Source organism: Pleurodeles waltl, chromosome 3_2 (assembly GCF_031143425.1).
Source record: "Pleurodeles waltl isolate 20211129_DDA chromosome 3_2, aPleWal1.hap1.20221129, whole genome shotgun sequence".
In the NCBI taxonomy this organism is placed as follows: Eukaryota; Metazoa; Chordata; class Amphibia; order Caudata; family Salamandridae; genus Pleurodeles; species Pleurodeles waltl.
The window spans coordinates 88,616,762-88,629,236 of NC_090441.1; the positions used below are offsets into that span (position 1 = coordinate 88,616,762).

Genomic DNA, 12,475 nt, shown 5'->3' on the forward strand with positions numbered 1-12,475 from the left:
TACCTGATGGAGTCGTTTGACCTCTTCTTGCCTCCCTTGCAGAGCTATCAGTGCATCTTCATGCTCCTTCTCTAATTGCTGTCGCCGCTCTGCAACCTCTCTCATGTGCTGCAAACCAAGTGAAAAATTAAGCTTGTTTCTGTCTTTTGCTTTTGTTACCCTATTCTCCATAGAAAAACAATATTATTCTAAAGAGTTGTTGGTATTAGTTTAGGTGTAGTTATCTTAACTGAAGCTATAAACGTTCCATCATGACCTTTAACTCTGAACCAACATTAAACTATTTTATGAATTAAAGAAAGACTGACGTTTGGGGCTACTAATAATTGCTAGATTGATTTGTGAAATTACATATACTAACACTGTGCCTGATATAACATGTATAAATATAAATGTGCAATACCTATTTTACTGGGAAGAATGGTTTCTTACCTGTAGTTCTAAATTATATCTTCTTAAATTTAGACAACCACATGCTTTTTCACTTTCCCAAAAAGCAAGCAAATCGATAAACAATGAAATGCTTAGAAAACATGATATACTTGCCTGTAAATATAGATCTCTAGAATTTATATCTTCCAAAGATTCACATGTGGCCAACTTCACCCTCCCTTATGGGATTCCCAATGTTTACATGTTCTTGCTCAGAGTCTGAGCCCCACTGAATAAAGAATCCATTTTATAAGAATCTGAAAAAGCTGTGTTAGTATGTACACATGAGCAATTTGTACCAAGGAGCAACAGTCTAAGGGAGACTGAGCCAGCCGCCTGGCTTTGAGGATGCAGACGATGTAGCTGCTCGCTGCCCGTGATTACCCTTGACCTCGTCCAACAGCCCCTCTCTTCCCCGCTACAATAAGGGAGGCTTTGTGAAGGGTTTTGGGACCCTGGAGGTAATACATGGCTGCACACTAGAGACCGGGACTGGTGCTTAGATGCTGCTGTAGCTCCTTGGCTCTGGAGCTGCAGGTGTGCAAAATGGCAGCCTGCTTTGTTTGCAGTGGCCGCAGCAGTACCTCTCACAGGTCCAGTGCCTCTTTCTGGGACCCTTTTGCAGCGGGGACCTGCATAGGTGAGACCCCGCATCCCCACCTGTACTGCTTTGCTGAGGGTAGTGTGCAGTGATCGCCCGTGCCTGGAGAAGGACTCCTCTTGCCTGAAGGGACCCCGCTTTGTTATGGCAGCCATGTGGACATTTACCCGTGACTGTGGTGGTGAGTTTCGCAGGGCTGGTGCCTCATTGTCGGACTCTTTGCGGTGTGGGCCTGCATGCCTGTGAGCCCCTACGACCCTACCTACATTAACTTGTTGAGGCCTGCATGCTGAGCTAACCCGCACCCAGCTTTGGGATATCTATGCACGAGGCAGACCCACGTTGTTTGCAGCAGCCACACAGCCAATCACCTCACCTATTTCACCTTTGCTTGGCGGGGGTCCGCTGGCCCATGGGCCCGCACCTCCGGCTGAAGGGGATTAGCGGCAGCCCCGTACGGGGCATGGTGGTGAAATTGTCTGTGGTGCTTCTGTGGACTGGCTGTCCCTGACGCCCTTGGCTTCAGGTCTCCTACACCCCATCTGGGAACCCTGGTCTACAGATGATGTGCCTTCTTTTGTACCATAGGGGGAGTCAGTAGACTTGCATAGGGCTTTGCTGCTGGTGTTTCCTGGGGCCACTCTGCACTCTCTGAGTGCCAATGTGGGGCGCACCCAACGTTCTAAGGATGACAGGGCTGCAAGCGCTCCCCTGCAGGGGTATCAAGCAGGGAGCTGGCAGCGGAGACACTCCCTATATGGATCTTGCCCTCTTAAATGTTTATGCATTGAACATGCATCAATCCTTGTTTCTTACCAGCTTAGTGTCCCTCTTTCCCTTATGGTCCCTTACTGGAGAGTGGTGGAGAGTGATTTTAACTCAGTTTAGGACTTAGGTTAAGACAGGTCCCATCTGCCCTTACGTGGTGCTCTTACGGGCAAGCTGCCCTGATCACGCTCTGACCACAAGGATTTAATAGACTACTGGCAGGTTCGCTACCCGGACTCTAGGGTACACTCCTAGCGCTCTACACTGCACAACCTTGACGTTTGACTTGACAGATTCTAGCCATGTAGCGTGCTCTATGGCTAAATGGTTGGGGTGGAATACGTAGCAAGAACATATTCGGATCACAGTATCATGGTGGGCATGTTCCAATGTTCTTCTCCCAGACCTAGCATGCCTATGTGGCACTTTAATCCGACACTGCTAGATGATCAAGCCTTTTGAGGCTTGCTAGGAGAATATATTTCTCAGTATTGGACTTATAATACTGATACGGCCTCGTAAGCAGGAATGGAATGGGAGACTATGAAGGTGGTGATACAGGGGTATTGTGTGTCTAGTAGAGCGGGAGTTTGCACTCAGCTCCTCTCAGATATTCAACAGGAAGAGGCAGTGCTGGATGATGCTCCAAGTGGGCTAGAGGAGACTCCTCATGGTAGGGGACATTTGCTGGAGGAGCAAAAGAGGTTGTTTGCGCTGGTGGTGCTCCTCCACCACTTTGATTACAAGGCATTGTCGACTAGGGCTCATGCGAAGCAGGATAAGTCGAGTAGGATGCTGGCATGGCTTTTACGAGATGTCGGGGGAGGACCGTTTGTCCTTCAGTTACGAGCCCCTTCGGGACGGGATGCTTCAAACAGGAAGGGATCAATGCAGTATTACTGTGATCAGTACTCCTCGGGGAGGTGAGCAGTGAGAGGGCGATGTTAGGCTATATTGCTGATGCTTTTCCGGTGTCTTAAGTCAGCACTGGCTGATCAACTGGATATAACTGAGCAAGAGGTGCAGGAGCAATTAAGGATATGGAGAGGAGTACGGTACCAGGCCTCAATGGGTTTAAGGTAAAATGTTATGCAGCTTTTGCATCAGAACTTATTCCTAGGCTAGTGGCGCTGTTAGACCTAACAGGCTTAGGGTGGTCATCCCCCAACATTTTGCCTGCTTCCCTCCATTGTTCTGACCTTGTTTTTGCTGGTTTTAGGACTCTGCACACTTTTCCACTGCTGACCAGTGGTCTTTCCCCTAAACATGGTAACATTGGATTCTACACATTTGGAATAGTAAATATACCTGTAAGTCCCTAGTAAAGTGCACTAGAGATGCCTAGGGCCTGTAAATTAAATTCTATTAGTGGACCTGCAGCACTGGTTGTGCCACCCACATAAGTAGCCCCTTAACCATGTTTCAGGCCTGTCTTTGCAAGGCCTATGTGTGCAGTTTCACTGCCACTTTGACACAGCATATACAACTACTTGCCAAACCCTAAACTCCCCTTTGTCTACATATAAGTAATCCCTAAGGTAGGCCCTAGGTAAGCCAAAGGGCAGGGTGCCATGTAAGTAAAAGACAGGACATGTAAGTATGTGTTTTACATGTCCTGGTAGTGAAAAACAGCCCCCATATTCTTTTAAGTGGCATATTTTGATCTGAAAGGAGTAGCACTTTCATGCTTAGTATGGCCAGAATGGTAAAAGAAAATCCTGCTTTATGGTAAAGTTGGATTTAATATTACTATTTTAGAATTGCCACTATTAGAAGTGGGAATTTCTCTGCACTTACTACCACCTGTGCCCTACAGCCGGTCTCCAATCCACGTCTGGTCCGTGCTGGTTGACAGTTCCTCTTGTGCATTCCACCCAGACAGTCATAAATACAGGACACTGAGGCTCTCATTATGAGATTTAGGCTGGAAAACCGCCACACAGTTTTCCGCCCGCTGGCCCTATTAGAGTTTCCCGCTGGGCCATCGGGCAGAACCGCCCGTTGGCCCAACGGGAAACGGGGCAATACATTGATGCTGGCTCGTAATCAAGCCAGCAGCAATGTTACAGTGCGTTGGGTGCAACAGCAGTGAAAAGCGCGAGGGGCTGTCCTTGGGGTCCCCGGAACCCTGCCTCTGCTAACCTTTGCATGGAGGTGGAACCACCATTCAAAAGCCGGCCGAGAGAGGACCCGTAATCCCCAGGGCAGCTTTGCAGGCCAGGCTGACGACTGGCGGCAACCTGGCGGTGTCAGCAGTCGGACTGTAAAGGCTCCGCCAGAATCATAAGGTGGAGGCAGGTCCGCTGCTTTGGCGGTGGTCCGACCGCCACTGTGTGTCCTAGGACCGCCAGACTCGTAATTAGGGCCTACTGAATGGGTCTCCTTGGGCAGGAAGGGTGGAGAGGCTCTCTCTTACATTTCAAAGGCCAGTGGCCGGCCCTCAAACAAAGGACTGGTAACCCCCCTACAGGGATCCTGGCAGACAGGGCTGGGTTGAAAGGGGAACTTGTGCACTTCAAAACCACTCTTTAAAGTTTACCCCAGTTCAAAGGCATTTATATATATATATATATATATATATATATATATATATATATATATATATAGATATATATATAGAGAGAGAGAGCGATAGATATATACATACACTGGGTCTGTGACCCTCCAAATTTAGGCACTTCTGGACCTGCAACTGGACTCTGTCAGAGGGACTGCCAAGCTTCCCAAAGGACTCATCTGGACTACTTTGCTGAGAAGGATTGCCGCCCTGCATGGTGCCTTGCTGCCTGCTGGCCCCGGACTCTGCTGGAAACACTCTGCCTTCCCCACAAGTGCTCTCCAAGGGCTTGGATCGAGTTTGCCTCCTGTTCTGAAGTCTCAGGGCCAAAGAGACTTCCCCAAAGTGAAGAAAATCCCTGTGTGTCTGAAAATCAACAACACCTGCAGAAATGGACGCAGCATCTGCTGTGTGGCTAAAAAATCAGTGCCTCGCCTACTGGGTCGACGCAGCCGCTGCTCTTTCTTACCAGAGCGTCAAGGATTTTCAACGCATCTTCCCTGGAAATCAAAGTATCCCCTCATCGCACTGAGGAACCACAGCTGTGCTCATGGAAATCGACACATCCCCTTGTAGTGTGGAAAGAAACAGCGCATCGTCTGTGCCATGCGAGAAATTCTGACGCAGCGCCTTACTTTTCAATGCATATTCTTAGAACCAAGGCTGCACATCTGTAAATCGACACATCACATTGTAGCGTGGAGAAGGGAGCAACGTATCGTCAGTGGCACACCCGAAAATCCAACGCAACACCTTATTTTTCGACCCATCTCTTCCCTCTGCGACCCCTTGTGTAGCTATTTTTGAAGCATCCCGGGTACTGTGTTACAAGCATACTACATTGATTCTTAAGGATTGAGACGCCCTTAAACCTTTAAAAAGTGATATCTTGACTCGTGCAAATTGAATTTTTATCATTTTGGGCTTATTTTATTCAGATAAATATTGTCTATTATCCTAAACCGATGTGGATACTTTTTGTGGTGTTTTCACTGTTACTCTAAGAGTTATTGCACAAATACTTTATTCATTGCCTTCTAAGTTAAGCCTACCTGTTCTGGGCCAAACTACCAGAGGATGAGTATAGGATAATTTGGATTGTGTTGTGATCTACCCTGACTAGGATTATGGTCCCTACTTGGACAAGGGTGTATAATTCTGCCAACTAGAAACCTAATTTTCAGCAGGCGCTTTTTAAGGACTCCTGCCGGCGTAGCCAGCTTCCGTCATGTAGGGAAATGCCTCCTTGGCATGGTTACCGCCTGACTTTTTGCCTTTGCTGATGCCAAGTTATGATTTGAAACTGTGCTGAGGCCTGCTAACCAGGCCCCAGCACCAGTGTTCTTTCCCTAACCTGGACCTTTGTCTCCACAATTGGCACACCCTGGCATCCAGGTAAGTCCCTTGTAACTGGAACCCCTGGTACCAAGGGCCATGATGCCAGGGAAGGTCCCTAAGAGCTGCAGCATGTCTTATGCCACCCTGGGGACCCCTCCCTCACCACAGACACACTGCTTGCCAGCTTGTGTGTGCGGGTGGGGAGAAAATGACTAAGTCGACATGGCACTCCCCTCAGGGTGCCATGCCAACCTCACACTGCCTATGGCATAGATAAGTCACCCCTCTAGCAGGCCTTAAAGCCCTAAGGCAGGGTGCACTATACCATAGGTGAGGGCATAGGTGCATGAGCACTATGCCCCTACAGTGTCTAAGCAAAACCTTAGACATTGTAAGTGCAGGGTAGCCATAAGAGTATATGGTCTGGGAGTCTGTCATACACAAACTCCACTGCTCCATAATGGCTACACTAAAAACTGGTAAGTTTGGTTATCAAACTTCTCAGCACAATAAAAGCACACTGATGCCAGTGTGCATTTTATTGTGAAATACACTCCAGAGGGCATCTTAGAGATGTGTCCTGAAAACATACCAAACTTCCAGTGTGGTCTGACTAGTTTTGTCAGCCTGCCACACACCAGACATGTTGCTGGCCACATGGGGAGAGTACCTTTGTTACTCTGTGGCCAGGAACAAAGCCTGTACTGGGTGGAGGTGCTTCTCACCTCCCCCTGCAGGAACTGTAACACCTGGCGGTGAGCCTCAAAGGCTCACCCCCTTTGTTACAGCGCCACAGGGCATCCCAGCTAGTGGAGATGCCTGCCCCCTCTGGCCACGGCCCCACTTTTGGCGGCAAGGCCGGAGGAGATAATGAGAAAAACAAGGAGGAGTCACTGGCCAATCAGGACAACCCCTAAGGTGTCCTGAGCTGAGGTGACTCTGACTTTTAGAATCTTCCATCTTGCGGATGGAGGATTCCCCCAATAGGATTAGGGATGTGCCCCCCTCCCCTCAAGGAGGAGGCACAAAGAGGGTGTAGCCACCCTCAGGGCTAGTAGCCATTGGCTACTAACCCCCCAGACCTAAACACCCCCCTAAATTGAGTACTTAGGGGCTCCCAGATCCGAAGAAGATAGATTCCTGCAACCTGAAGGCGAAGGAAGACTGCTGACCTGAAGCCCTGCAGAGAAGACGGAGACACCAACTGCTTTGGCCCCAGCCCTAACGGCCTGTGTCCCCACTTAGAGAAAAACTGCAACAGCGACGCGTCCCCCAGGGTCCAGCGACCTCTGAAGCCTCAGAGGACTACCCTGCATCTAAAAGGACCAAGCACTCCTGAGGACAGCAGCCCTGTTCCGCAAAGACTGAAACTTGCAACAAAGAAACAACTTTTAAAGGACTCCACATTTCCCGCCGTAAGCGTGAGACTTTCCACTCTGCACCCGACGCCCCCGGCTCGACCTGTGGAGAAACAACACTACAGGGAGGACTCCCCAACAACTGCGAGCCCATGAGTGGACTCCCCGGCGACTGCGAGCCCGTGAGTAGCCCGAGTTGATCCCCCTGAGCCCCCACAGCGACGCCTGCAGAGGGAATCCAGAGGCTCCCCCTGACCGCGACTGCCTGCTTCAAAGAACCCGATGCCTGGTAAAGACACTGCACCCGCAGCCCCCAGGACCTGAAGGATCCGACCTCCAGTGCAGAAGCGACCCCCAGGTGGGCCTCTCCCTTGCCCAGGTGGTGGCTACCCCGAGGAGCCCCCCCCCCCCCCCCCCCTTGCCTGCCTGCTTCACTGAAGAGACCTGGGTCTCCCATTGAAACCAATTGCAAACCCGACGCCTGTTTGCACTCTGCACCCGGCGGCCCCTGTGCCGCTGAGCGTGTACTTTTTTGTGCTGACTTGTGTCCCCCCCCCGGTGCCCTACAAAACCCCCCTGGTCTGCCCACCGAAGTCGCGGGTACTTACCTGCTGGCAGACTGGAACCGGGCACTCCCCTTCTCCATTGAAGCCTATGCGTTTTGGGCACCACTTTGACCTCTGCACCTGAACGGCCCTGAGCTGCTGGTGTGGTAACTGTGGGGTTGCCCTGAACCCCCAACTGTGGGCTACCTTGGACCCAGCTTTGAACCCTGTAGGTGTTTTACTTACCTGCAAAACTAACCAAAACGTACCTCCCCCAGGAACTGTTGAAAATTGCACTAAGTGCCTAGTTTTAAAATAGCTTATTGCCATTTTTGCTAAAACTGTACATGATATTGTGTTGATTCAAAGTTCCTAAGATACCTGAGTGAAATACCTTTCATTTAAAGTATTGGTTGTAAATCTTGAACCTGTGGCTCTTAAAATAAACTAAGAAAATATATTTTTCTATATAAAAACCTATTGGCCTGGAATTCTTTGAGTGTGTGTTCCTCATTTATTGCCTGTGTGTGTACAACAAATGCTTAACACTACCCTCTCATAAGCCTACTGCTCGACCACACTACCACAAAATAGAGCATTAGAATTATCTCTTTTTGCCATTATCTTACCTCTAAGAGGAACCCTTGGACTCTGTGCATGCTATTTCTTACTTTGAAATAGTACATACAGAGCCAACTTCCCACACGTCTTCACTGAGGAAGGCTGCCGTTGTGTCACGCTTAAGAAATATAGAGACCCACTTCTTCTTGATTCCTATCACTGCCTTTCCAAGCTCAAGCAGATTATAAGATCTTGAGTAAAGTCCTGGTAAACCGGCGACTCCCTCACATGTTCTCTTGTTCACCCAGACCAAAGGGGCTTCATCCCTACAGGCAGAACCATTCCTAATATTCAGTAATTGTTTGTGGCCTTGGTCCATTGGAGGTTTCCCCCACCAGAAGCAATGATTGTCTTGGCGGATATTAGAAAAGTGTTTGTTTTGCTTCGCTAGGAGTTTCTCTATGCTTTTAAATTAGCATGGATCTGGGGCTACCCTTCATTAGGTGGACTAAGCTCCTCTACACTGATCCTCTGGCTAGATCTGGTACTGGAACCTTGCCAGTGGAGCGGGGTATTCAACAGGGCTGCACCCTGTTGTTTCTTTTATTTGCATTGGCCATAGACCCTTTTGCCTGTATGGTCTGCCAGGGACGACACTATCAGGGCCTAAGCATCCCCTCCAATTGTATCTATCTCTCTTTGTACGCAGACAATATGTTGAACCTTAGAGGAAAGAACATCAACCGCCTTGGAGGGGTACTGGCCCTGTGGGAATTTGGGACTCAAGGTCAATTGGAACAAGTCCTTTGTTTATTCCCATGGCTCCAATGCTGCAATGAGAACGTGATACCATACGGTCTCTAGGAGTGTCTGTTTACTGGTCCCTTGACTTCCTGTATGTGGGGAATTTCAGGTGTGTGTTGGCTGGGTTGAGTAGCTCTGTTGCCTTCTTGTCTACCTTGCCTCTGTTGGTAAATAGCCACATGGCTGTGTCCAAAACGTTCATACCGCTACACCTTCGCTATCTGTTTGCTGCGCTCCAGTTAGAGCTGCCTCAAAAATTCTTTTGGGAACTAGTTGGTTTGCTACTCTCGCTTTACTGGGGCTCCTCACACCATCGAGAGGCCCTCTGGAAATTGTGCCTGCCAATAGCTGGAAGGGGTTTAGCTGCACCCGACCTGCAGTTACATTACTTTGCTACACAGCTCTAGTGGGTGGCCCGTTGGCAGGCCTCTCTGTGGGGATGTGTGGGAACTGTAGAATATGGCTCTACTTCCAAGGATTGTCTCTTGGGTTTTTTATTGAAGTCTACACCTGCTTCCAGAGTGTGCACTTCAAGCGTCTTGATTAGGACAGCACATGATGTATGGGCCGTGCTTTGTCTCTCACTCAGTCGTCTAACCCATTTACCTGTGAAATCCCTCTTTTAGTAATTCGGCGTTGGGGATGTCCAGGGAAATGTTCGGGTCTCCGGAAGTGGCCGGTAGCATGAATCTATATCCTGGGAGATCGTTTTGCAGGGGAAAGCTATGTCCTTTCTCTGAGCTCTTGGGGTCTTATGAATTCCGGTGGCAGATTTCATTCTTCACAGAGCTTGAATAGTAAGATACAGGAATGGTAGGGTGCTGGAGTTGCGGAACATCCACAGTATGACTGTTTACAATCTTACTCATTATGGATCAAACAAAAGCAGTCACTTACTTATAGTATCTTGCTGGAGGGAGGTGTGGCCAGATCTGTCAGTCTTCAGGTCATGTTGGGAGTCGGACCTCGAGATGCCTCTTTCTGATTCCTCATAGAGGAAGATATTAGATTCTAGCCTTAGAGTGTCTTGTCATGCCTGCTTCAAATTCATTCAGTTCTTTTATTTACATTGAGCCTAAATGACTCCCAGACTGTAAGGAAATGCTTCTTTGGCATGGTTACCCCCTAACTTTTTGCCTTTGCTGATGTTAAGTTTTGACTGAAAGTGTGCTGGGACCCTGCTAACCAGGCCCCAGCACCAGTGTTCTTTCCCTAAAGAACAAGTTACTTACTTTCGGTAACCCCTTTTCTGGTGGATACATTAGCTACCTGTGGATTCCTCACCTAAAGAATTTTCCCCACGCAGCAGCATTCAACGGAAATTTTCTTCTAGCTCTGCACGTCGACGATGACGTCACAACTGCCCAACTCCCATGCGATGCCGTATGATGTCACCCAGGCAATAAGAGGTCCTCATTGACGTGCAGACGTCAGTTATCACAATTTTTTACATGCTTTTGAGGCGAACAGGAGAACATTGACACTACAGATGTGATATGAACATATCAATCAAACTTATATACCAACATTTATTTCCACTCATATGAAACATAACCAATAGAAATAAACAATCCACTGCATACAATCCTACAATACGAAATATATGCATAAATATATACACACGTCTTTTTGAAAAAATATATATAAACATAAACAAATATATACACATATATAAATCTTTACATCAGTATATACATATGTAAAACATACAGGTACTCACTCAAGGAATTCTTTTTAAGACCAGCCAGGCAACGGGGCGGTGGGTGGGACCGTGAGGAATCCACCGGTAGCTAATGTATACACCAGAAAAGGCGTTACCGAAGGTAAGTAACTTGTTCTTCTGATGCATACAACTACCTGTGGATTCCTCGCCTAAAGAATAGAGTCCCAAAGCAGTACCGCACTCGGTGGTGGGTGCCTGAATGGTCAAACCAAAAGATCCTGCAGCACTAAGCGTGCAAAATGGCCATCCCTCCTACCTTCAAAGTCCAAACAATAATGCTTGGCAAAAGTGTGGAGGGATGCCTTAGTTGCCACCTTGCAGATGTCAACCACAGGAACACCTCTAGCTAAGGCCGATGAAGCCACCTTAGCCCTGGTGGAATGGGCTCGTAGCCCCACAGGAAGTTCCTTCTTTGCTAAAGAATAACACAATTCGATGCAAAGAATGACACACCTGGAAAGCGTTCTCTTGTGGACAGCTTTGCCTCTCCTCTTCCCCACGTAACCGACGAAGAGCTGATCGTCTTGTCTGAACTCCCTCGTCCTGTTGACGAAGAAGCTCAACGCTCTTCTTGGGTCAAGTCGGCGAAGTCTCTCTTCCTCCTTTGATGGATGAGGTGGAGGATAGAAGGAAGAAAGAGTGACAGACTGTCCTAAATGAAAGGGTGTAACAACCTTCAGTAAGAAAACCGCCTTGGTCCTTAACACCACTTTGTCCCTGTAAAAGGAAGTATATGGGGGTTCCACACTAAGAGCCTGGGACTCACTCACTCTTCTAGCAGATGCAATGGCAACTAGAAAAACAGTTTTTAAAACCAAAAGCCTCAAGGGACAACAATGCATCGGTTCAAACGGTGAACCCATAAAAAAGGTCAACACTAAGTTCAGATCCCACTGTGGCATAACGAATGGAGTGGGCGGAAACTTGTTAATGAGACCCTTAATGAACCTCAAAACAATTGGGGACTTAAACAAGGAGGGTTGGTCTGGAAGGCACAGAAAGGCCGACAGCGCGGATAAATAACCCTTAACAGTGGCAACTGCACAACCCCTCTGTGCCAAGGATAACGCAAACAACAGTATGTCAGATAAGTGGGCACGCAAGGGATCAATTTGATTCTCTCCACACCAAATCACAAATTTAGCCCACATGCTTGCAGAGATAGATTTGGTGGAGTGTCATCTGGCCGATAATATAACTTCCACCACTTCAGGTGGGAGAGAAAAAGCACTCAGATTGCCCTGTTCAATCTCCAGGCATGTAGGTGCAGGCTCTGGCGGTGGGGGTGTAGAACCTGCCCCTGCGACTGCGAGAGGAGGTCTGCCCTGTAAGGGATATGGAGCGGAGGGCACAGAGAGAGTTGGAGGAGGTCCGAATACCACACCCTTCTTGGCCAATCAGGAGCTATTAAGAGGACTTGGGCCCGGTCTTGGCGGATCTTCCTCAGGACCCGAGGAATCAAGGGTATAGGGGGAAACGCGTAAAGCAAATGACCCTTCCAGGACATCTGAAACGTGTCCCCCAAAGCTCCTTGCACCAGATACTGGAGGCTGCAGAATGAAGGGCAGTGCGCGTTCACCGGAATGGCAAACAGATCTATCTGTGGATACCCCCACACCTGGAAGATGTAAAGGACCAGGTCTGGATGAATATGCCACTCGTGATCGGTCGAGATGCGCCGACTGAGACATTCCACACGCACGGTCAGAACTCCGGAACTCCGACCAAATGGTTTGCTATCAAGCAAATACGATGGTCCTGAACCCAGGACCAGAGCAGTAGAGCTTC

General features: G+C 48.6%; 1 protein-coding gene across 1 annotated transcript in view; it reads right to left on the reverse strand.

The window, feature by feature from the left end:
* TSPOAP1 (TSPO associated protein 1) overlaps nt 1–12,475 on the reverse strand; it is a 2,439,191-nt gene that overhangs the window by 1,285,057 nt on the left and 1,141,659 nt on the right. Inside the window, exon 9 of the mRNA XM_069226865.1 lies at nt 4–108. Coding sequence (XP_069082966.1) covers nt 4–108 — 105 coding nt within the window. The remainder of the gene's footprint in view (nt 1–3; nt 109–12,475) is intronic.